The 24,397-nt window shown below is 50.0% G+C and overlaps 1 protein-coding gene across 3 annotated transcripts in view; it reads left to right on the top strand.

The window, feature by feature from the left end:
• Window positions 1-24,397, top strand: part of HIPK2 (homeodomain interacting protein kinase 2) — a 139,150-nt gene that overhangs the window by 42,965 nt on the left and 71,788 nt on the right. For all 3 annotated transcript variants that reach the window (XM_037514346.2, XM_037514337.2, XM_037514352.2), the window contains exon 2: window positions 13,934-15,017. In XM_037514346.2, coding sequence (XP_037370243.1) covers window positions 13,934-15,017 — 1,084 coding nt within the window. The remainder of the gene's footprint in view (window positions 1-13,933; window positions 15,018-24,397) is intronic.

The raw sequence follows: 24,397 nt of genomic DNA, 5'->3' as shown, positions 1-24,397 counted from the left end.
TGTGGGGGTGGGGCTTCCTCTACCTTTCCCAAAGTGATGGCTAATTGCATTTCCTCAGATGTCACTTCAAGGCAACCCGGAGTAATGAAAGCATTCTCCAAGGAACACAGGCGCTGTAATCTAGTACGTTACTGTTGTAAACAGCCGTTGCTGTTTCAGTCAAGTAAGAAGGCTCTGTTCTGTGCTTCCAGAGGAGGCTGGAGCAAGTCTTGTGCTTGAAGAGAACCAGGGCACAGGGTCCATGCACCTGCCCCCCAGGTGTCACTGATCCTCATAGGACACCTTTGCAGGTAGATGCAGGCTTTGAGCAGAACGTTCTAAGAAGTTCATAAACCTGGGCACAAACTGCAGCAAACAGGTGTTGCCCTGAGAGCAGAAGCAGATGGGGTCCCTGGCGCTGGGATCTTTGTCTAACACAGCGAGAAGGTGAGGTGCAGAAAGGGCAGGTGCTCAAGACGCCACCCCGACTCCTTCACTGTTGAGGCCGCCAGCGAGGCAGAATGCGTCTTCACGCGCCTCCCTTAGAACTCTGTGGTTGGAAGTCAGACGTGGGTCACGACAAATATATTCACATTAAAAGGAAAGTGGCTGGTGCCCCTGTGGGGACTAGAATGACTATGTGGGGGCTGGGGTGCTGAGGATGCTTCTATTGCTTGTCAACCGAGAGCCGCAGAGACAGGCGGTGAGGGCAAGCTGCCACGCCTCGGGGATGGGGGACGGGTGTGGGGGATGGTGATGGTCATAAATACTTTATCAGAGCTTGAGTTTACATGTGTTTTTTTCAATGAAATACATCCTGAATGCCATGACAGAGTGGCTGAGTGTGCTGACTACTGTAACAAAGCACTGTAAGTGGGTGCTTCAATTCTTCCACCCTCTGGAGGTGAGAGGTGTACCGTGGAGTGGCGGCAGGGCCAGGCCCCCACGGAGCCTCTGGGTCCACTCCTTCCTGGCCTCTCCCTGGCCTCCTGCCACTTCTTGGCTCGCAGCCACCTCTCTCAAGTTTCCACCTCTGCCACAGAAGCTTCTCTCCCTGTTTTCTTCTCTTCTTAGAAGACACCAATCAGGGGCCTCCCTGGTGGCACAAGGGAGTTAAGACGCAGCACTATGAAGCTATCCTGCAGCCACTGCAGCACGAATTCGATCCCAGGCCAGGGAGCTACCCACATGGTGCAGCAGACCTCTCCTGACTCGTCCGCTGCTCCCTTTAGTAGTGTATTTCAGTCAGTCTGCCTGTTCTGTTTCCCACTCTGTCTCTGGTGAATCCTCTCTTCCCCCACACCTATGGCCTGTACCCCAGCTCTTGTATGCATAAATAAATAAATCTTAAAAAGAAAAAAAAAAAAGACACGGACCACATTGGATCAGGACTCCCCTTAATGGCCTCTCCTTAACTTGACAACAACTGCATAGACCCTCTTTCCGAGTAAGGTCAGTGTCACAGGTGCAGGGGGTGAGGATTCTGACATACCTTTTGAGGGGACACATGGCAATAGAAGCTACACAGAGAACCAGAGTAACATGTGTAGTTGAGTTAACACAATTTTGTGGTATTAAAGAGAGTTGGCAGTGGCACCGTAAATCTACCCAAATGGGGACGAGTGACGTTTTCCAGTTCTGATTCTGAGAGTGCCAAACCTTTCCCAAGAACCCAAGTAAACTTAAAAGGAGATATCAGGTCGGGCTGACTGGGGGATGGGAAAGGGTTCAGTAAGTAAAACACATCATTTTACTTTGCCAATATAGTTCCTGAAATTGAAGGATGGCATTCTCCTTTGTATAGAAGGGCCAGGGGACCCTACTAGATCTTTAGTCTTGAATTAAACCTTGTGAGACATTTCTAAGGGCTGGAAAAATTCCACCTGAGGCTCCCTACCCCCTTGCCAGGCCCCCCACCGCCTCCCCCAGCTCTGGCTCGCTGGCCTCTTCAGGTGGCCAATCATGATTCCGAGGCCCTGATTGGAAGGGGGTTGGCCTCCTAGCGACAGGGAGTGGCGAAGGTTTCTGGAACAATGGTTTTGTAAAGATTTGTCACTCCAACACCTGAAAATTAATTCTGTAAAACTTCAGCCATCTTTCTGAAAGAACATTTCAGGGACAAAGTGAGTCCCCTTCTTCATCTTTGAAAAAATGGTCTTTAAATGAACTTCACCTGGGGTGAAACCAGAAGGGTAGCTGGTTTTTGTTTTTAAGGTTTGTGGCTGTTTAGTTTTTCCATCCTACCAAGTTTGCTTAAAGGGTTATTTTCTTGAGATCCTCACCTGGGAAGAAAATGCAGCATTGACAAAGGGAGCAGCCTCTGCGGACGTTGGACTAAAAGGACCGTTTGGGGGTCAGGAGATAGTCTGAGCCTACGTGGAAAAGACTGACGTGAGGCTCTTTCCACACCCGTGTGGACCTGAACAGAGAATGAGCTTTGCCAGCCCTCCCCACCCCGCGCCCAGCGTTTAAACACCCGGGTTCTACTGCAGCAAGCATGTCACACTCAGAATCAGATCTAGACACTTCCCTGACTCTTTCCCATTTTGGTCTTACTGATATGTCGGCGCCAATTCTCTTCTATACCAAGTGACCACCGGCACCCTCTGCGGATGCCACAGGTGCCGTCCTGGGCTCACCTGCACAGCTTACCTGCACGGGCTCACCTGGACGCACCGTAACATAAACTTAGGCAGAAATTAATTTCAAAAGAATCACGTTGCTTTTGCCTGTTTCTATATATAATATTTACTCATCGAACTGCCCTCATAAGTCCTTTGAAGCAAGATATAGGGAAATCACAAAGCGAAATATCTTCTCTCCATGGAAAGAAAAATGAATAGAGTTCCTTTGGAATATCATGACTAAATTATCCTGAGAAAATTATCCTTTAGTAAAATGCTTTAGATTTCTTTAAAGCCTATTATTATGGGTGAATTGTGCCCCTCCCCCGAAACTTATACTTTGGCTTTTGTTTTTCTTTTAATTGAGGAAACATTGGCTCACAGCGCTGTGTGTGATTCAGGGGGTAGGTTCACACTTCTTCTAAAACTTTACGTGATTTCTTCGCCCCCATACCTGCAGGTGTGGTCTTATTTGGAGGCATTGTCCCTAGAGGTCATCAGGTGCAGTGAGGTCATTCGAGGGGGTCCTTAACCAACATGACTGGTGTCTGTATCAAAAGAGGAAATTTGGTCACAGACACCCAGAGAGGGGGGATGGCCGGGAGACACATGAGACAGCCCTCCATAAACCAGGGGGTCCCAGAACACCTCACAGTCCTTAGAAGGAGCCCTCCAATAGCTTGATCTTGGACTTCAGCCTCCCCAAAACTGGGGACCACAAAATTCTCTGATTTTAGCCCCCCAGTTTGTGTACTATGCCCCTGCTGCCCTAGCAAAGGAATATGCCTGTGATCAAAGGTTTTTCTTTAATCGGGGTACTTAATTAATGTACCTGTTGTTTTTAATAGGAGTCTTGAGCTTGTTTCTGTACAACTCCTTGTACAAATCTTTTCACTGATTCCACCCATTTTCTTTTCTTTTCTTTTAAAGATATATTTATTTATTTATTTATTTATACAAGCATTGGGTATGGCCAGAACCGTGGGAGGGTGAGAGAAATCACCAGAGCCAGAGCAGGGAACAGAACAGGCAGACTGACGAAGTACATTGCTGAGGGGAGCAGCGGGCAACGCAGGAGAGGTCTGCGCACCATGTGGGACCCTCGCTGGCAGCCGGGGATCGAACAGACGCTGCAGAGGCACCGGGCAGCTTTGCAGCCCAGCGCTCAACCACTGCGCCACCGGAGAGGCCCCCAACCCATTTTCTTGAGAAAGAAACTGAAATGTGTCCGTATCTATGTCATTCTTTTTTTTTTTTTTTAAGATTTTTTAAAATATATTTATGCATACAAGAGCTGGGGTGTAGGCCAGATGTGCGGGGGGTGAGAGGATTCACCAGAGACAGAGTGGGGAGCAGAACAGGCAGACTGACTGAAACACACTGCTGAGGGGAGCAGTGGACGAGACAGGAGAGGTCTGCTGTGCCATGTGGGTAGCTCCCTGGCCTGGGATTGAACTCGTGCTGCAGTGGCTGCGGACAGCTTTACAGTGCTCCCTGCGCCAGCAGGGAGGTCCCTCATTCTTTACTTCACCAGAACTCGACTGAGCTGGTAATGTCAGGTGCTTGTGAACACATGGTGATGTGGCCTGTGGAGCACGAATTTATGAACCACGTGTGCTTGCCCACTGCCGCGAGAGTCGGGCATCCACAGCGACTGACGGTGCAGTCCAAGGCAAGAGGGCAGATTCAAGAAAGTCTAATTAGCTTAAAGCTGTTATGGGTGAGGTCAGCCTGTCTCAGAAAGCACAGTGTGGACGTCTGAACACGGAGAGGGGCTGTTTTTGACAGCTGAGCCTGGAGGTAGAAAGATATGTGGGGAGTTGGCAAATAGTAGGAAAAGGATGTTTTCCCAGCTGACCAAATTCAGCTTATGGTAGAATCTGCAGATTCAAGGAAGATGATGTGGAAGGTTCTGAAAGTCCTTAAGAGAATCATGTGTCTTGGAAAAGCAAAGGGCGTAACATGGCACGTTGGGTGCTCGCCCCAGGGGAGCACCCCTTTCTCCCCCCTGACTCTTCCTGGCCAGGCCCAGTAACTCTTTCTCTTGTGATTCTCCTGGATCAGCCCCTTAATTGTGTTTATCATCAGTGATCCTCACTCTTCCCTGTGACTCTGCACTGCCATCCTCGGGCTATTTGACAGTACCTGTGCCCCCAGGATTACCTTATTTGCCATCTGCTCTACTTTGACACCATTTCTCCCGGGAAACAGCTTTATCCACACGGATTCCATCTTTATCTCGGTGTTGATAACAGCCCTCGGGTCAGCATCTCTGGCTGGGACCTTTTGCCTGTTCTCCTGTCCTGTTTTTTCTCTTGGGGCATAGAGAACAATCCCCCACCAACACCACCACAACCACCACCACCCCCTCCTCCACGTCGTCACAGATGCCTAGAATGGAATCTGTCCAAACCTCGGCGCTCCGCATCCTCTCTGTTCCCGCAGCCGCCAGCACCCGCCCTCTCAGCCCCTTGGGGATATGTGTCTTTGAGTTCAAACTCTCTCCCTTCTGATATATTTTCACTGTCCTGCTGCTCTTTGTTTAACAGTATTTTTGGCTTCATCCCTTTGTCTTTGGCCTCACGCGTGAACTTGTTCAGGGTCACCTCTGCCCCCTCAAGCTCGGCCGTCCTATTGATTTCCATTTTCTCTTCAAAATGGTTTTTCTTCATCCAAGACTCAACTCAGAAACTGGGAACTAGATGCTGATGGCCTGTGACCAGCAGCTCCAGACACTTTAACTTTACAAATTAAGCAATTCCTGGCCTCAGAGTTGCAGTATTAATGGTTCAACATTGACTGTTTCAACTTAGATATCCCGTCAGCCCCCGTCATTCAGCTAGTCGTGATCCCAGGACACCCCACTCCCCGGCCCACCACCATCACCAAATAAACAATAATCGAATACCCATTTTCCTGCCGTCCTCTGTGGAACCCTGTTCCTCTTGGTCCCCCAGACAAACGTGATCCCCCTCTGTCTGCCCTTACGTCCCATCTGTCAGCGTGCCTTGCCTTTTCTCCTCTGGAAAGAAGAACGTTCTTTGTTTCTGCTCCTTCCTTTCTGTTTTCTCCAGCAGTTTCTTGGTGCAGAGCCTCCTTTCCTGCCCCTGGGCTGTGCGACCCCCAGAGCATCTTACCTGAAGCCAAGACTGTCCCCGGGCCTCGGGGCCTCTGCAGCGAGCTCACCTGGTTAAGCAGGTCGGCTTGTTCTCTGTGAGACCGTTGGAGGGTGGTGCTTCTCGGATGTCATCTCAGAACACAGGGACGATGGGTGACTGGGCCCATGCTTGGGGTGTCCGTTAGTGCCCCAGGTGGTGGGGATTCGAGCATGCTCCCTGCTTTATGTCCGTCTCCTCCCCCAGGTCAGTTTTCATCTTTCCCTCGTTTGTGTACCCACCTCCTCGTTTGGTGCCTCTAAGTCCGGGAACCCAAGGAGTGACACAGAACAGTTACCAGCCCAGACTGGGGCGCCTTAGTTCAAGCTTAGCCCATTGGTGGGAGCAAAGTGACCTCAGACAACCCGTGGTCTCCCCGTGCTCCATTTACTCACCTGCGAGCCAAGGAGAGAAGATTACGTCTCCCTGACGGTTGTGGGGTGGGAGCTCCTGGCTTGACACCGGGAGCGAACTCAGCCCCTCCACAGTGTATGGCCTTTGTGAGTTAGGTGACAATCACTAAGACCTGGCGAAGGCTGGAGGGAGGTGAGTGGCTCTAGTAACAGAGCTTCAAAGCAGCTTTGGGGCTTTAAAAATTACTTAGGGTCCCCCCTGGTGGCTCAAGGAGTTAAGTCTCAGCACTGAGAAGCTCCCCGCAGCCTCTGCGGCACGAGTTCGATCCCCAACCAGAGAGCTACCCACACGGTGCAGCAGACCTCTCCTGTCTCCCTGCTGCTCCCCTCAGCAGTGTATTTCAGTCAGTCTGCCTGTTCTGTTCCCCGCTCTGTTTCTGGTGAATCCTCTCAACCCCTCCCCCCTGCACCTCTGGCCTGCACCCCAGATCTTATATGCATAAATAAATAAATCTTTAAAAAATAATAAAATAAAAATAAGAATTACTTGTAGAAGACTGAACTTAAGACAAGGCAGGTGGTTATTTACTGGCCTGTCCTTGTTAGTGTACCACTACTATGCAAATGTGCCTACCTGTTGTCTCCAAGCAAAGCCTGAGCTTTATGAGGACAGAGGCCACAGTGCCAGCCACACTCCACACCCTCCCACCCCCAGGTAGCATGATCCAAAACACTCCCTCAGTCTTTCAAAGCACACCTCATCTTTCTCATCCCAGCTCAAATCTTTAACTCACCTACAAGCCCTTGCTACCACCACCCATGTGATTCCTGCCTCTGAACTCTGTGGGGTTGACCTTGGCACCAGGCTTCTATTGGCACCAGTTGCCACTGGTCCTTTTCAGTTTCCATTGAACTTGGAGACCCCTGGAGATGTTAAGCTGCTTTAGGGCCTGCCACTGTCTGGGACATCTTTGCCTCCCTATTCTGTCTTTCTTCTAGAGAGGACCCTTAAGGCAGATTGGATGATAGACTGTATTTTGAGTTTTTCTCTCTTCCTTTCAAATGCCCAGGGCTGCAAACAGTACTATCTTTACTGTCATAGTTGACAAAAGAATGCTGCAGGGCCGGTGTTGATCCCAACATGTGCTCAGGTGGAACATACTAGGCATTTAACATTACACAACTCAGATAAACAGACCTATTAAAAACGATGTAAAAGCCCCGTGGACTCTTAACTCACACTATTTTTGGAAGTGTGGCTTTTAGAGATGGGCTATCTGAAATTATCTTTACACTACTTGTGAAATATGAACTTGATAAGCAGGATGATTATCTTTAAAATGTTAGGAATGTTGTTTCATTTGTCAATGAAGGCTTTTTTTAGTACTTTTCAGCCTCCCTCCCTCCCAAAGGCATCAGATTAAGATATCATACAGGGTAAGCAACGATTATACAGATTAACCCTTTTCTACGTGTTTAAAGTGTCCACTCAGATGTGTATTTCTAATACTCTAGGTATAAGAATTAGTCCTTTGATTTCTTGATTATATAAAAAAAATAAAGATCTGTAGCTTCAATACAACACTCATTTATATAGTAGACACCTATGTCCTAAGGATTTTAGCGAGAGGGTTAGTGATCCCTTTTTAACTAAGGTGTCTGATTTGTTCTCTTAATTTTATAATCTATGTCACATCTGCCAAACCAAAATGGAACTTTTTGTACCAGTAAAAATGGTGCCACTATTTTATTTACAATTTTCTCTCTTGCACTGGTAGAATTCAGTAAAACTGAATTCATTTCAATTTTTTAATCATAGTTGAACCTTCGCTCATTGCTGTAGTTTCACCAGAGTCTGATCTTCCAGTAGATAATGTTTGGGTGGTGAAATGAAAGGAAATGTATTCAGATATGAAGTAACTTTCAGTTCATCTAATTGTGAAATATAAAATTATGAAGAAACTTAAGCTAATAACTGGAAAGAAATAAACAAAATGACTAGACTTTTAAAAGCCTAACAAATGACTTTTAAAAAAATCTTAGGAAGATCATGAGGATTTTTTTTCAGCTATTCTTTTTGTTTTCGGTGGAAAAAATTACTAACACTGAAGAAATGGATTTCGCATTAAACCATTAATACAGTTACAGAATGACATGGGTTAGAACTTCTGGGGCCCGGGTTCAATTTTTATCATAGGAGCTTAAACCTGTCACTCAACTTCCTGGTCTTAAAACCAGAACTCTATGAAAATAACAGTGAGGGTGCTCTCATGAATGGAATCTCAGTCATGAGGGTGATTCCAGCTGTTCCAGAGGAATGAGGTTCGAAGTCGAGTGTGATAGCATTTGCGAATATAAATGGCATCTATAATAAGGCTAAGAAGCAAGTGTTTTTAAAGCAGTGTTGTGAAATGCATGTGTGTGGTTTTTTTTTAATGCAAAATGAAAATTTTCATTTTGCAAAAGAGTTAAGTGTCTTATTGCCTTTAGCATACAGGTTGTCAAAATGTACCAGATGATGGGGAGCCTGGATGTTTGGGGCAGGAAAGAGACCAGCTTTCATCTTTGTAGTAATTAGAAATGACTTTTTTACAAACGATGAACTTTAATTCTGCTAACTATAGGATATATTTGCATGTCAATTTTATGGGGGCTATTTTTTTTTTTAATTTGCTACATGCAGGGAAGAATCTATTACATATGGTTGTATGATATGATGCCTAATTTTTTAATTTGTTTTTAAGTGACTTTTTACTGATCACTTCTATCACATGTACATAAATTTATATCAGCAATATTTAAAACCAACATATATACTGTAGTTGGTGTTTATGATTTGACCTGTAGGAGACAGGAGTGGTCGGTGCTAAGGATGCTGCCTTCTAGAAACTTGAGTTCTTCCTTAGGGTGACTTGCTTTGCTGTCCGTCATATGAAAGGACCATCTTGTCAGGTGTCTTCTTGGGAGGCTCCTCAGGCTTGTGTGGGTGGAATGATCTGGGGTGGCCCCCATAAGGACCAACTGTGATTATTGCAGATTTATCCTGCAGACATTTCCCAAGCCCTTCAGACTGCTCTCCAAAGACTTACAACCCACCCGGTGACACTGTAATAGGATCGAAGACTCCCCACAAAAAAAGGAGCAAAATCCACTTTCACTTCCAAGAGCCAAATACAAAGGGCAGAAATGACTTAATAAGCAGTTGAGATTTGGCCATGGGATAAAACTGAAAATGTCCACTGAACCCCTGCCTTTTGCAAAGAGAAAACCAACAAATAAGGACAGAAGCAAATCTTGAAGAGCAGGAAGGTGAACACAGAAAAAAACAAGAGGAAACATTTAGGTTAGAGTAGAAAACACCAGCACCTCCCCTTGCATGCCTCCCCCCTTCGAGGACCTGAATATATAGGACGGAACCACCGAGAGAGAGCAAAACTAATTCCAGAAAACTCCTCTGAAGTAGCACTTGGAAATAAGTTTTGTTGTTGCCTTAATTATTTTCAGATTATGCTACACAACCACCAGCAGTGTTTTAGTCCTTGTATTTTAGAGATTTTGAAAAGTATAAGTTGTCATCATGATGATTAAAGACTTCCTTTAGCTATATCTTCGAATGTTTTACTTCCCAAAGCAAAATGGCTTTTGCTGTAGAATAAAGGTAGTGGGCTATAGCTTCAACCTTCCAATTATAAGATAAATAACAGCATTGTTATATATATATATTTGTATACATATTTAACGTACATTTGTATATACACATGCACATATAAAACCATTTTCTGCTCTTTTTTAAGATTTATTCATTTATGCATACAAGAACTGGGATATAAACCAGAGGTGCAGGGGCAGGGTGAGAGGATTCACCAGAGACAGAGTGGGGAGCAGAACAGGCAGATCCACTGAAATACACTGCTGAGGGGAGCAGCAGGTGAGGCAGGAGAGGTCTGCTGCACCATGTGGGTTGCTCCCTGGCTGGGGATCAAACCTCAGTGGCTGGCAAGAGCTTGATAGCGCTGTCTTTAACCCCTGCACCACCAGGGAGTCCCCATTTTCTGCCTTTAGAGAATTAGGGCTGTCTTAGGAACTTGTGTGTTTTATGTATTTACATATTTATTTGAGAGTGGAGATTTAACTAGCCTTATCATAGTAATAATTTAGCAGCATATAAATGTATCAAATCATGACTTTTACACCTTAAACTTATACATGTTAAATGTCAATGATATCTCAATAAACCTGGGGGTGGGGAGGGAGGCTGTATCAGGAGCCGCATGTAACCTGGGAACAGTGGGGCCAGGCCAGCGTCTGAGGCAGCCGGCCATGGTGCAGGACACCCCAGCCATGCAGGTCTCTTCTCTGAGTCAGAACATCTGTCACCAGAGGTAGCCAGTGATGATTTCCACATTTTATGATCCTTGGCTGGCATCCCAATAACAAATAAGTCACAAGCAATCCTCTTCCCTTCTGTAAAATTCCACTTCTGCACCCTGGTCTTTCCACCAAGACCTTTTTGAAATAGTTACAATAGAAAATAGAGCCTGACCTCCTTTATGTAACAGCATATTTCTGCTCACCCACCCCTCACCCACCCACCCACCCCAACTCCAAATGCTTGAGGGTCAAGGGGCAAAGCACAAGCTAGATACCAAAGAATAAAGGCAATGCTTACGTGGTTTGCCTTTGCAGTGGATAAGTTACTGAAAGCCAAGGCGTTGGTCAATTCCGTAGTGTTACAACATCTAGAAAAATGTGAATATTTAATACTAATAAATTATAGAGTAACTATTTTCTGTGCTGTTAGAAAATTAGGGGGAGGTTGACTTGAACAAAAAGAGCCATCGGAAGAAACAAGTAAAGTGTGGGTTCTGAATAAGCAAAACACTCTTGCAGGTAGAAGAATATATACAGATGTGTTGTTATAATACCCAGGTAGAGACTGGAGTTCAGGATTCAAACAAAAAGGAAACTTCTGTCAGATGCAGGATCGGGACCAGGATGAGGGTGGGGTTCAGAGCAGGTGTGGTATCTTCGGTTGGGGTTACCCTGGGAAATCAGCACATCCAGCCTGAAGGACAGCCAGAATAAGGCTGCTGATCCCTAGGACAGGAGCTGCCTGGCTCCTACCTTGGTTTTTCAAAGGTCTTGGTTTGGGTGGAAAAGTGTCGGCAGGTTTTTCTTTCTTCTCCAAAGTGAGGCCCAGTTCCATTGTTCTCAATCCAGAGGACTGAACTCTCCTGGAGGCCTGGCCAGGGTGCTTTATTCCACTGAGTGCCTACCTGGCATATAGGAAACTCAACCTAAAATTTAGTATGTGGTATAAACTGTAGCCCTTGCCCCCAGAATATAGCCTGATTACAGAAACGTGTAAGAAGTTAAACAGCTCGAAAATAACAATTCAGTTCAACGAGATGAGATTTTGCAAGGCAGAAATGCAGTTTGTGGCCACATGGGTGGTATATGTGATAAATGCCATAGGAACAGAGTTGGGAATGATCTCTGTGGGTTGGAATGGTCTGAAAAGAGGAGGGACCTCGATGGCCTCTCCTTTGGATAAGTTGAAAGAAAGGTGGAATGGTGTAAGAGTGCAGAGCTAGGAGGTATGGAAGATAGTCTAGAGACAGTGACTAGAACAGCTTAATTCGAGATAAAGTTTCAAGCAGGGTGATGGCGATAAAGCCAACAAGGTAATTGAAATTAAAATGTGAAGGTGTTAAGTTAGAGTCTTAACGTTCTCTTCTAGACACTGAGCAGTCATTGGAAGCTTTTGGACAAAGGGGTGACATCCTTGGAAATGCTCTGGGAAGATTAATCTGGTGGCCAAATACGGGCACATTAGAGGAAGAGAGCTCAGGTAGTCCAGATGTCTACTTGCATTTGATTTCATCCTACTGGAAATAATGATAGATGCTTTAGCTCTGGAAATGGCAGCAAGAACAGAAAGCGATGGATGCAAGAGACATTTTAAAGGAAAGAGAAATTAATAAAACTTAGCACCTTCTTGTCCATGGAAGCAAAGAAGAATTATCAACATATAAATCCACAGTTTTGCAGCCAAGTGACTAGGAGAATATTTTATGAAATGAGGATGTTAAGGATGGAGGGTGAGATGGCTCGATTTTCAGTTCAGCTTTGGAAGCCAGTCCCTGATGTAGCCAGAGGCAGAAGTGTATTACCGGAAGGTACAGGGAGAACCTGACCTGTGGTAAACACGTGGGCATTGAGTCACCTGCATAGACACAACAACTTACGCTGTTGGAATGGATGATATCTTCCAGAAAGAATGGAGACAGAATGCTGGAAATTCCAACATTTTAAAGGAGGAAGAGGAAGAGGAACCTCCCAAGCACAGAATGTGCAGTCAAACACTAGAGGAGGAGGTTGCAGATTGACAGTAGCACAGATAAGAGCTCCAAGAAGGAAGCTGTGGTCAGCAGGATCAGATGTTGCAGAGCCGTGAAGGAGAATAGGAGCTGCAAAGAGGCCATTGGATTAGGCAATTGCCTTTAAAGAACACAGTCCTACAGTGTTGGGGGGGGGAGGAGGGGGGATTAAGGAGTGACCTTGAAGAAAAGGAATAAGAGTTTAAGCCACTGATTATAGGTTCGAGAGGGCCATGGAGGTGAGAAAAAGGAGAGATTAAAAGGGAAGAATATGGCTGTTGCTCCCTTGCCTTTGAAATTGGGAGTTGGTATGCGAACATGCATAGAGGCAGAAGGGAAAGATTGTCATTGATTCACTTGGTAAAAATACATTAAGTATCTACTAAAGACTTGGATCCAATTATCAGGGAGAAATTGGAAATTGTAAGAGAGGAGGAGGAGGAGATGGAAGAGGAGGGCTCAAGAGAATGGAGGAGCCTTTAGTCGAAAGGAGAGCTGCCTCTTCCTCTGAGACTGCAGAGACCAGAGGATTCAGGTTGGTGTCAGCTCTGGAATGCTTTGCAAGAAAGAGCCTGGGGTGGGGAGCCAGGCTGCTGACCTCAGACGTGTGGCCAGGAAGGTGGGTCATCTGCTGAGCGAGAGGGTGGACCAGTGTGATGTCTGATGGGATGAAAGGGAAAATGATAAACAAGCCCTCTCAGGAATCTGATCCTGGAGCCAGAGGCATGATCCTTAGGCTGGCTGCGCACCAGAGGTGCCCCCAGAACCCCACTTGGCTTGAGGTTCAGAAAGAAATGTTTCCTAGCTGCTGTTGAGAAGATGGGAGTGGGGGGTCACCCTTAAGGACTCATCCTGGTCTTCCATGTTTCCTTACTACATTTTCTATGATTTTTTCTTTGTTTCCAGAATCCGCATGGTTATAGGTGATACAATTAATCCAGAGCTGGGGTCTTACAGATTTCTGGGGTTATCTAAATGGTGGTATGAAGTAACGGTTCTTCCAACGTAAATTGATTGATGTGTGAATTTAGCAGCAAAATAAATGAATACACTGCTCCCCTCAGCAGTGTACTTCATCAGTCTGCCTGTTCTGCTCCCCTCTCTGGCTCTGGTGAATTCTCTCACCCTCCCGCGCTTCTGACTGTACCCAGTGCTTGTATAAATAAATAAATAAATCTTAAAAAAAAAAAATCTTAACGGTAACCCAGCTTACCTCAGCAAGCATCCCACCCTTTCCTGGAGGCTGATGGGTCACCGCGCCCACCCCTAGTGACCAGAGGGCACCACTGGGTGGGCTGGACTCATGTTCCCGACTTGCCCGGGAGCAGGAGGAAAACACTCGGAGCCACCCACGCCACTGACCAGCAGTGCCGCGGGTCCTGTTGGGTTTGTGCAGGCCACGGCAACTAAAACATTTCCTTTTCCCTTCCCTTTGCTCCTAGGTATGGCCTCGCATGTGCAAGTTTTCTCCCCTCACACCCTTCAATCAAGTGCCTTCTGTAGTGTGAAGAAACTGAAAGTAGAGCCGAGTTCCAACTGGGACATGACTGGGTACGGCTCCCACGGCAAAGCCTACAGCCAGAGCAAGAACGTCCCGCCACCTCAGCCAGCCACCACAACCGTCAGCACCTCCTTGCCGCTTCCGAACCCGAGCCTACCTTACGAGCAGACCATCATCTTCCCAGGCAGCACCGGGCACGTCGTCGTCACGTCAGCCAGCAGCACCTCCGTCGCCGGGCAGGCCCTGGGCGGACCACACAACCTGATGCGTCGCAGCACTGTGAGCCTCCTGGACACCTACCAAAAATGCGGACTCAAGCGCAAGAGTGAGGAGATCGAGAACACGAGCAGCGTGCAGATCATCGAAGAGCACCCACCCATGATCCAGAACAATGCCAGCGGGGCCACGGTCGCCACTGCCACCACCTCCACGGCCACCTCCAAAAACAGCGGCTCCAACAGCGAGGGCGACTACCAGCTGGTGCAGCACGAGGTGCTGTGCTCCATGACCAACACGTACGAGGTCCTCGAGTTCCTGGGCCGAGGGACGTTTGGGCAGGTGGTCAAGTGCTGGAAGCGGGGCACCAACGAAATCGTGGCCATCAAGATCCTGAAGAACCACCCGTCCTACGCCCGCCAAGGTCAGATCGAGGTGAGCATCCTGGCCCGGCTGAGCACGGAGAGCGCCGACGACTACAACTTCGTGCGGGCCTACGAGTGCTTCCAGCACAAGAACCACACGTGCTTGGTGTTCGAGATGCTGGAGCAGAACCTCTACGACTTCCTGAAGCAGAACAAGTTCAGCCCCTTGCCCCTCAAGTACATTCGCCCCGTCCTCCAGCAGGTCGCCACGGCCCTGATGAAACTCAAGAGCCTGGGGCTCATCCACGCTGACCTCAAGCCGGAAAACATCATGCTGGTGGACCCCTCTCGGCAGCCCTACCGCGTCAAGGTCATCGACTTCGGGTCCGCCAGCCACGTGTCCAAGGCCGTGTGTTCCACCTACTTGCAGTCCAGATATTACAGGTAGGACCGTCAGCGGGCGGCTGGGACGCGCCGACTGTGCAGCCCTCGTCACTGTGGGGATGTGGGGGGGGGTGGCGTGGTGGCTGTTCTCGCACCTTCGTGGCTGAGTTGGAAATCAGGACACGTGAGCCCTGAATGGCACTTAGAGCCAAGTGAGAATAGAACCCAGTAAGGTTCTTGGCCGAGGCGTTGGGAGGGGTCCCCAGGCTTGGGGTGAAGAGCAGAGGTAGCAGGGGGGTTAGGTGCTCGTGGGGGCGCAGGGTCCAGACAGGCAGAGGATCGAGGGCAGGTGGAGAGCAGGAGGAATTTGCTTTGCTGCATCGGCTTGGCTGGAGCTCGCAAGGCTCCCGGAGCAGGCAGGGAGGCCCCTCGCCTGGACAGAACCGAGTCTGTGTATGTGGGAGGAAGGACAGGTTGGGCCCAGTTGTTGGCGTTTTCCCTCCCAGATTCAGGGTTGCAAGTTTATTAAAAATTGAGCATGGTGACGTGTATGAGACTTTACGACTCTAAGAGGCGCTGCATACACAGAGCAAAATGTGAAGAACCACGGAGGCAGATTTGGGTTCTGAAGCATCCCATGTTGTCCTGTCCCGCCATCTCCCAACAGACAGGAACTGTGCGGGGATCCCCGCTTGGGACAGGCAGGAGAAGCCCTCTGCACATGTGTTCCAGAGGCTTGTTTGCCCAGAATCCCAGGACTGGCGTCTCCCACCTCATGAGAGGGGGTCCCCCTTGGCCTCTGCACCCCCATTTCCTTCAGAGGCCCTCCCTCTGGGTGGGACAGTACCCCCTCTCTTTACCCTGAAGTGGCTGTTGCCCCACATCTGAGCAGGGGAACCCCTTCTTCCTGCTGGTGAGTGCCCTTCGGATCCTCGTGGTGTGTGTCCCCTCGCCTGATCAGGCCCCTGGGGCTTCAAGGGCACAGTCTGCATGAAAGCCAACGTCTCTGTCTGACATGACGCTTCATCGCTAAACAGGTTGCGAGGCCTGTTCCCACCTTGGCCTCGGCTGCACCCAGGTGTCTCTGCACAGGGTGCGGGCACCCGCATGAGGACAGTCCACAGTGGTCATGAGCAGAGCGGTGGGGGCACCACCTCCAGGCCACACCGATCAAGCAGGTTTTCCCACTTGCTTTCACTGCAGGGGAGAGGCAGTGGGCGGAGGCTTTTAGATCGTCCATCGCTCATCTGAGAAGGGTGTTTTCCACTGCAACTTGAGAGAATGTCTGTGTCTGAGCGACCCCGGGTAGAGAATCAGGAGCTGCTCCCCGGCCTCCCCCATATCACCTGGGACCATGGTCTACCCTGGGGCTGCTCGCTCTCAAAGGGGAGAACACTCACACACCCCTCTCTGTTTAAAACAGGACAGATGGCTCGTTCCAGCCCTGTCTCTGTCTAGGGGTGCGGGGACAGTGTGCTGGAGAGCTGCGTTCTGGAAAAGTAGCTGGTGTCTCAGGAGGGGACTGTCTCCTGGTTGGTGGTGTGGCCCAGGGTGGGGGCGGCTTGCTTTTCAGTGTTCTGTGAGGCAGGCCTGATTGTGTGTTTTTTAGAAAACAAAGCCTGTGCTTTTAGTTTAATTCTCAGCTCTGCATGAGTATCCCCTTCCAACCAGAAGGTCGATTGTGTGGTTAACTATCAGCCGGCACTGGCGTGCAAGCTTTCTGTGCCTGAGAACCACCTGGAGAGCTTAAGAATACAGGTCTCCCCAAAGTCCTGCCCCACACCCACTGCTCCAGAATCCCCAGAGGAGCACCCCTAGAGAAGCTTGCCACCCTACACATGCACGCAAGCGTGCACACACACAAGCATGCACACATATATACACACATGCACACACAGAGACACACGCACACCCTGAGGTTCACTTTGGGACTGGAGGCGACTCGTGCAGGTGCCAGGGGCCCACTCTGAGAAACACTGCCGGGGGAGAAGGGTTTCCTTGGCAGCGTCCCCTCTGAAGGGTAATCCTCTTTGCCTCGCCCTGGAAGTCCCTGCATTTCCTTCTTCTATTCTGCACTGGCGCCAGCTAGTTTTTGGAGCAAGCAGCAAATTGTTGCTGGGGTATTTCCACTAACAACATGACCAGCAAACCGAAAGCAAGACCAAATATTAAGCTCTGCTCTCAGGGAAAACAAACAGACGGGCCGTTTGGGCAAAGGATAGTTGGTGGTTAAAATGTGTAGATTTTTTTGTATCTGCTCCAGGCTGTTCAGATTATTCCTGTGTAGACTTAATTTGAAACACTTAAGACTATTACTGGGACCAAAAATCTGGGGAGGCGGGGGCATAAAAATTTAGGGTGTAAAAATGACCAGTAATCTACTTTTTCGGAATAACCTGACCACCTCCGTCTGATTCTTCAACTGGTGGAGACCACTTCAAGTTGCTCCCTAGTGGTTTGGGGGGTGGGGGTGTGTTTTAATTCAGTGCAGTTCGTCACACATTCTCTGGTCCTACTGTGCGCCTACATGCGGATGTGCTGAGGGGGCCCAGGGAAGGCACCATCTCTAATCATGAGGCAGGTCCTGTCTCTCAGATTAAAAGGCGCTAACCAACTGCATCTCGTGCGATTCTGATGCTTTGTGATGGCAAATGTTAGATCACCCAGCAGACCCTCGTTGAGACTCTGAGGAATCCCTGAGGAGCAAAACCAGCTCAGGAAATCCAGAGTCAACCCAAGACTTCGCCAGATGGGCCGCTCAGGGAGGCTTCCAGAGCAAGAGCTATTGAATACATTGAAGGGATCTTGAAGTAGCTCTTAAAGGAGAGGTGTGGGGGCGGGGGGAGGGGAGTGGGGACTGGGGGCACCCAGAAACCATGGAGATTGGAATAAATCCAGGAAGATGGGGGACACGATAGATAGCCGCACTGGGGAAGAGGGTGGTGGAAGGCCTGGGTCGGAAAATAAGGATCAGGTGAATGAGATCTGACAACGGAAAATTTTGACATAGGCTTAAGGGACTTGGATTTAACAATGAAGTAATTTAATGAAGTTAAGAACGTTAATGAAGTTAATCCACTGGAACGGCAGGAAAAAAATGTTGGGGGTGCCCAAGGGGAAGGAGACATTCGCAGTTATTCAGAACTAAAGGGAAGAGGCTGCAGATCGTAATGGGGATCCCCCCTTAAATGGGAGCATTTTAGAGCTTGTAGCTTTGCTGAACGTTCACTGCAGGACTGACCAAAAGGAGATCTTTTTGCTTGTTTGCGTTGCTCTCTTGTTCACGGGCTGATTTCTCTGAGGCTCAGTGCTGAAGCGCCACCTTATCTCAACCTGGTTTCACACACCCCCTGCATCTATTGAGCAATTGGCCCTGCAGGGAGAGGCTAGCCCCAGCCCTGGCCTGTCCGGCCCCAGCCAACTGTGCTCCACCGAGCTTTCCTTGGCCATGCACCCACCAAGAGCCAGCCCCACGCCTGCATCTGGATCCCATTATGAGCAGGGCCTTTGTTTGCAAGGCCTTTGGTCAGAGTTCGTGGCTCGTCTGTGCCAGGGAGCAGTTTCCTCTGGGTTGACCTTGGTCTCATGAGCCCAAACTGGGAGCCCTCTGTGATCTCCTCCCATCACTGGGAACCCAGAACATTCCAAAAGGCCACACTGTGAGTCACTTTGAACAAGGGACATAGCTCTGTAAAGCCATAAACTTATAAGTGGGTTCAGAGCTGTATAGGCTTGATCTAAAAGAAGAGCTCTAGAAACAATCTCATGCCAGGTATTAGCTTTATAAATTAGTCTTTTATTCCTAGTGGGTACCCCAGGAGAAGGTGCTAGTTTACACTTTAAGGCTATTAAGCAAAATATTCAACCCCCTGATGGTCTCTTTCACCCAGGGTAAGGGTTATAAATATGGGAGAGCTTTTAGGGCTGAAGCTTCTCTCCTGATGAGAACTAATCAGTAAGTTATCTGCCTGTTAGGTTATCTTCCATTTCCCTTACTCGTGTCTGGGACCTTGAGCTGTACCGTGAAATCATTTGAAATTAAAATTTTCTTTAGTGTGACATAATTGAAGTGGAAGCTCTGTGTGCACTTGGGTGGATCTCTGCTCAGGTGCTTCTGTATTCCCTTGACACACACACACACACACTCATAACAAACACAGTATGAGCCTGTGTGTGACCTATTGGCCTAGGGGTGCTTGGTGACAGAAGGTGACAGCTCTCCTGGCAGAGATGCTGATGGGCACACATGCTTGTGCAGGCAAGGACACATACACACACACCCCCTCCAAAGACACTGAGACGCCAGGCGCCTTCACAGATCACAACCACCAGCTGAGCTCCCGGGTGGCCCAGAACCCAGGTGTGGAGGCCGGATTCATGCCTGGAACTTGGCCAGTGACCTGCACCGCTGCAGAGCTGCCGGCATGTCCCCCAGCCAAGGACCGCAGGGCTGGCGCCTCAGGCTCAAGGTGGAAACCGGTCATTTTGAAAGTGTGACCTGAGAACCCTCCAGACCTAGGCAGGGCTCTGAAGGAGAACACCCAGGGAGGGGGTGCCCAGCACCTGAAATATGGATTATCGGAGAAATAGTGGAGGAAGGTGGAGAGGAAGATTCTTCTTCCGTGTTTTCTCCACCTATGCTCAGGTGTTGCAGAGCCATTCCCCAGGGCTCCTTGCTCAAGAGTGGGTGGGTGAGTGGGTGAGTGGGTGAGTGGGTGGTTCAGGCAGCCTCGCGTGTGTGTAGCTCAGCTCACCTGTCCATCCCAGAACCCCACATTCCCAGTTTCTCGTGGTCTTGCCAAGTCCTCTCAGTTTTTCCCGAACCCCAGCCCAGGGCAGAGGGCACCTCCAAAGCCTGGGTCATCAGGGCCTTGTGTGCCCTTTGCGAGGGAGGCATACACCTCCCCAGACATGCCCGTTCCCATCTTGCCTCTCCACTTGTGAGGTTTCAATTTAAACCCAAGCACGGACACTGAGCTGACTCGGCGTTTAGCAGATTAGGTCCCATTAGACCTTTGCAGGAAATTTTTTTTTTCCCAAAGATTTATTATTTTTATACAAGAACCTGGGTACAGGCCAGATGCGCGGGAGGGTGAGAGGATTCACCAGAGACAGAGCGGGGAACAGAACAGGCAGACTGACGAAATACACTGCTGAGGGGAGCAGCGGGCGAGACAGGAGAGGTCTGCCACACCATGTGGGACCCTTGCCGGCCGGCCGGGATCGAACCTGCGCTGCAGAGGCTGCGGACAGCTTCACAGTGCGGCGCTCACCCGCCTGCACCACCAGGAGGCCCCCTTTGCAGGAAATTAGAAGCAACTTCCCTGGCACAGCAGAGGCCGCACCCGGTGGGACGCTGGGGGTGTGAGGACAGTGCCCAGCCTTCTGTCTGCCTTTCTGTCTCTGACGCTTTGCCCACATCCTAGACCTGCTCCTGTAACTTTGTGCTCACTCGTGCAAACTGGACGAATGAAGATTTCCCGCTGCGAGTAAGGGTAACCAGCCGCACTGCCCGCCCGTGCTGGGCCGCGGTGACCACACGGCGGCGTCAGCTGCTGCCATTACCGTCACTGTGGCGTCAGTTAGGCCGCGGCCTCGTTCTCACTGTTATTGCCACCTGTGCCTTTGAGTCCAGATCTGCAGCTCCAGGGCCACACTTACAGCTGTTTGTGCTGCTTGTGAGGCTTCAGGCTGTTGTGAGGCTTCAGGCTGCTCCCCAAACTCTGAGGCACGTTGTTCCTTTCCCATGAGGGAGAAGTAGCAGCGGTTCTGAGGTGGACAGAGGGAGCACAGGAGGGAGCTGTGCTGGGGCATGCGGCACCTCACCTGGCTGGACCCCAAATGCTGCTGCCGCTGGCTCTCCCCAGGCCCCCTGGGGCTGTGTGCCTCTGCTTCAGTGTTTATTTTATTTGTCTTGGTAGCGTTACTAGTTAGACATCCCCGGTATGGGTGTGTTGGTGTGAGGGTGTGTATATATGTGATGTGTGTGTTGGCTGTGTGTTATGTATGTCTTGGCAAGTGTGTGTTGGGTGTATTCGTGTGTATTGGCATGTTGGGTGTGCGAGCATGTTGGTGTGTTGTGTGTTGAGGCGTATATGTTGGGTGTGTAATGTGTTGGTGTGCATGTGTCGGGCGTGTGGTTGGGTGTTGGGTGTGTAAGTGTGTGTTAGGTGAAAATGTTCAGTGGCATCGGTTGACTGGTCCATGCGAAGGCCCATATTAGAAGCCTCCAGTTCCGATTGGTGTACCTGGAACATGTGTTCACCTGTCACAACCTATTTATGTCAACATTGACCATCAAACAGAAATTTGGGAGCCAGAATTGGAGGGACAAACTGTGGGTTCCACTTCTTTGTCACCCACTGACATCCAGTGAAGCATTTCTGGTCCTCCTCTTTTTGTAAATTAGAACTGATATTGGCAAACATAAATTCACTAAGTGTGAACCCCCAGAATATAAATAGACTTGGCACCCGGAGGCAGATGCTTTCACTTGTGAAAGTCAAACATTCACAGGGAGCAGCAGCCAGGGGCCCTTTGGGAGATGGCGCAGCTCTGTCCTGACCCTGGTGGTGCCACAGGTCCTACATGACAGAAACTCCTAGAACTTACAGCACAAGATCAACTTTAAAAAGTTTTAATAGAATGTCAGAATCTATTTACCCATAAAGACCTCCGAGGAAGCTGATGATAAATATTAAGCCCGTAAGCCTTATCTCATCTGGCTGCCCTTCCTGTTCTCGTCTTATTGTATTGTGTTTGGGTGAAAGAGATAACTTTGCTCATCCTGTAACGGGGCGGCCTGCAGAGCAGCATCATTTCTGGAAACAGCCAGGCTGGGGGATCAGCAGTTGCGGGTGACAGAGGTGTTACCGTCATGCAGTTTGTATTTCTCGAGCTGTCTCATGTGCCAGCCATGGACTCCTTCTCTAAAGCTAAGGGCAGTGATGCTAGAAGAGACACTGTCCCCCCCTAAAACGCCAGCCTCTGGCATACAGAGAGAAGGCCAAGTCTCACCGGTGTTTGCTGTCCTCCAGCCACGCTGTGCTCACAGAGTCCTGCCCTTGGCTCTGAACTTCCTGTGGCCATGGCAGGAACCGCCAGGTGTGAAACCACACAGCTTTCCTGAAGCCAACATCTCCCCCAACAAACGCCCCATAGAGGGATTCCCCCATTGCAGAGGAACAGCTGGTTCTGCAGGGAAAGCCTCCTGTCACCCCTGGAGAGCAGACCCCTGTGTGCCATCTCGGAGGCAATGGGCCGTCTTGTCTGCATTCAAGTGGTGGGCCTCGGGAGGGCCCTGTCCGGGGCAGCCATCCAGGCATATGAAGCCAGCCCCCAGCAGCATGACCCCGGCCGTGCCCCCACTCCTGGACCCTGGCCCAATGCCTCAGAGCCATGGTCTCAGAGCCACAGCCCCTCCTCTCCCTCCCCACTGACAGGAGCTTCTCACTTGCTTCCATGGAAGAAACTAGGGGGTCACCAGCATGGGAAGGTCCCGTGGTGTCCTCTGCAGCCCAGGACAGACAGTCTGACTGTTTCTCATAGAGAAACAGAAACTCTCTTGGAGGTGAGGGATCTGCTCACAGATCTGAGTTCACAGCCACGCCACCCCCGCTGCCTTGTACTCCACCCGCCTCGGAGCTACTCAGCTACTCCGTGATAGTTCCAAGGAGCATGGGGATCCCCTTCATTGCTCCCCTAAAGCCCCTTCCTCCATTCTCTGTTCCCACGCTGGCTCCCACGTCCAGGTTCCTTCCTTGGAATTCAAAGTCCTTCCCCTCACCTCACACGGCCCTGGTGCCCCCCAGCCTGCCTTGAGCCCCCACACGGCTTAGGACGCCTCTCCTGCCCTCTGCCCCACCTAGGCGTCCACCCAGCCTCGCCCCACTCCCCGGGTGCCACAACCACAAGTGATTTCTCGCTCCTTGAAACTTTGGTCTTCGGCCCGCCTGATCTCCGAGGAAATGGCCCCCTTCCCGGGGCCAGGGTTTGGCTCTCAGACCGGCGGGAGAACCAAGACCGGTGCCATCACCAGGTTCACAGGGCGCTGCAGTTATGGGCGTGACATGGAGACACACCTGGGGCGCGTCCTGCCAGGCTGTGACTGGGAGTAGACACCTGACCTCCCCGGCAGGCCCTTCCCTCAGGTCGGGTGCTGTTCCCTGGGGGCATTGGGAACCCTGAGGTCAAGGTAAGGTTGAAGGATTGAACTGAGGTTCATCCAGCCTGTCCTTACACGTGGCAGGAGCCTGCCTTTAGTAACTTGCTGGCCCTCCCCGCTTTCTCTGGATCCCCAGCTTTTCCTTCTCTTCCCTCTACCTGTTTCAGGTTCCCCCAGGCTGACCCAGGCGGACATATCAGCAGGGGTGGGGACACAGTTAAGGGAGGCCTCAGCTTTCCAGTGTTGCCACTTAGTTGCTCTGCATCATGTGTCAGAGCTGCCCCTGCAGGCAGGTGTCCGCATGTAACTGTCCATTTGAGACCACGCACATCCAAATGCATTTTCTCCTGGCACTGTCAGAATCAGTATGATTGAAGACAGATTTTCCCTAAGAAATGTGCCATTTAAAATCTTTTCCCCACTTTCTATGCTTCTCCATCATGGTCTGTCTAGAAAACCCGGTATCTGCGTCTCACTGCTTTATATGCTTCAGTCAGCAAGTGCATTTGAACTCCTACTGTGTGCATGGCCCCGAGGGCCCCGAGGGAATTCTGACCAACTATGGGCAGAGCGGGCCAGCACACTCCCCATGAGAATCTAATTGAGGAGAAGAAAGATCACTTAGAGTCCAACATGGGGGGAAGGTTTACCTGTTGAAGGTGCAGATTTCAACGGGAGTACCCACTAGCCCCTGGGAAACAGCCACCTACAGAGCTGGTGCAAAGCTCTGAATTAAAGCCAAGGGTTGTCTCCGCCCAGGTCTGGGTTATGAAGTTGACTGGGTTTCTGAGGGCTCCATGGACATGGCTTTATCTGATCATTGACTAGTGATTCCTGCCTGGCTGGGGGCTTCGACCAGCCGGAGGCATCTGAGACATCCAAGGGACCGAGGGACAGCAGAGCACAGCAGGCTCCTGGCTCACAGGTCCTGTCCTCTAGACTGACCGATGACTCCTTTGTCACCTGGGGCGTTTTGTGCGTGGACATCTGATTTCCGTACAGCTAGGTTTTGTTTCCTGCTTCCTCCCTGGCTCGGTGGTAGTGAAATGTCAACATCTGCACGGGGCGACACCTGTACCACCGCTGAAACATGTGAGGGGTGGGGGAGGCGGTGGCGCCGCGTCTGCACACGCGTACACCACGGCCAGGAGGGAGCCACGGTGGGTCAAGGTGGAGTGAAGGGTCAGCCTTGGCCCCTCGACGGTCCTGTACCGCCCTTGCAAATGTCAGTGGGACAGATACAGGTAACTGCGATACCAGGTAGAGAGCAATCGAT

Source organism: Talpa occidentalis, unplaced genomic scaffold, assembly GCF_014898055.3.
Source record: "Talpa occidentalis isolate TD23 unplaced genomic scaffold, MPIMG_talOcc4v2.1, whole genome shotgun sequence".
Classification (NCBI taxonomy): domain Eukaryota; kingdom Metazoa; phylum Chordata; class Mammalia; order Eulipotyphla; family Talpidae; genus Talpa; species Talpa occidentalis.
The sequence above is the reverse complement of the archived record's forward strand: the minus strand, read 5'-3'. Positions and strand labels throughout refer to the sequence as shown.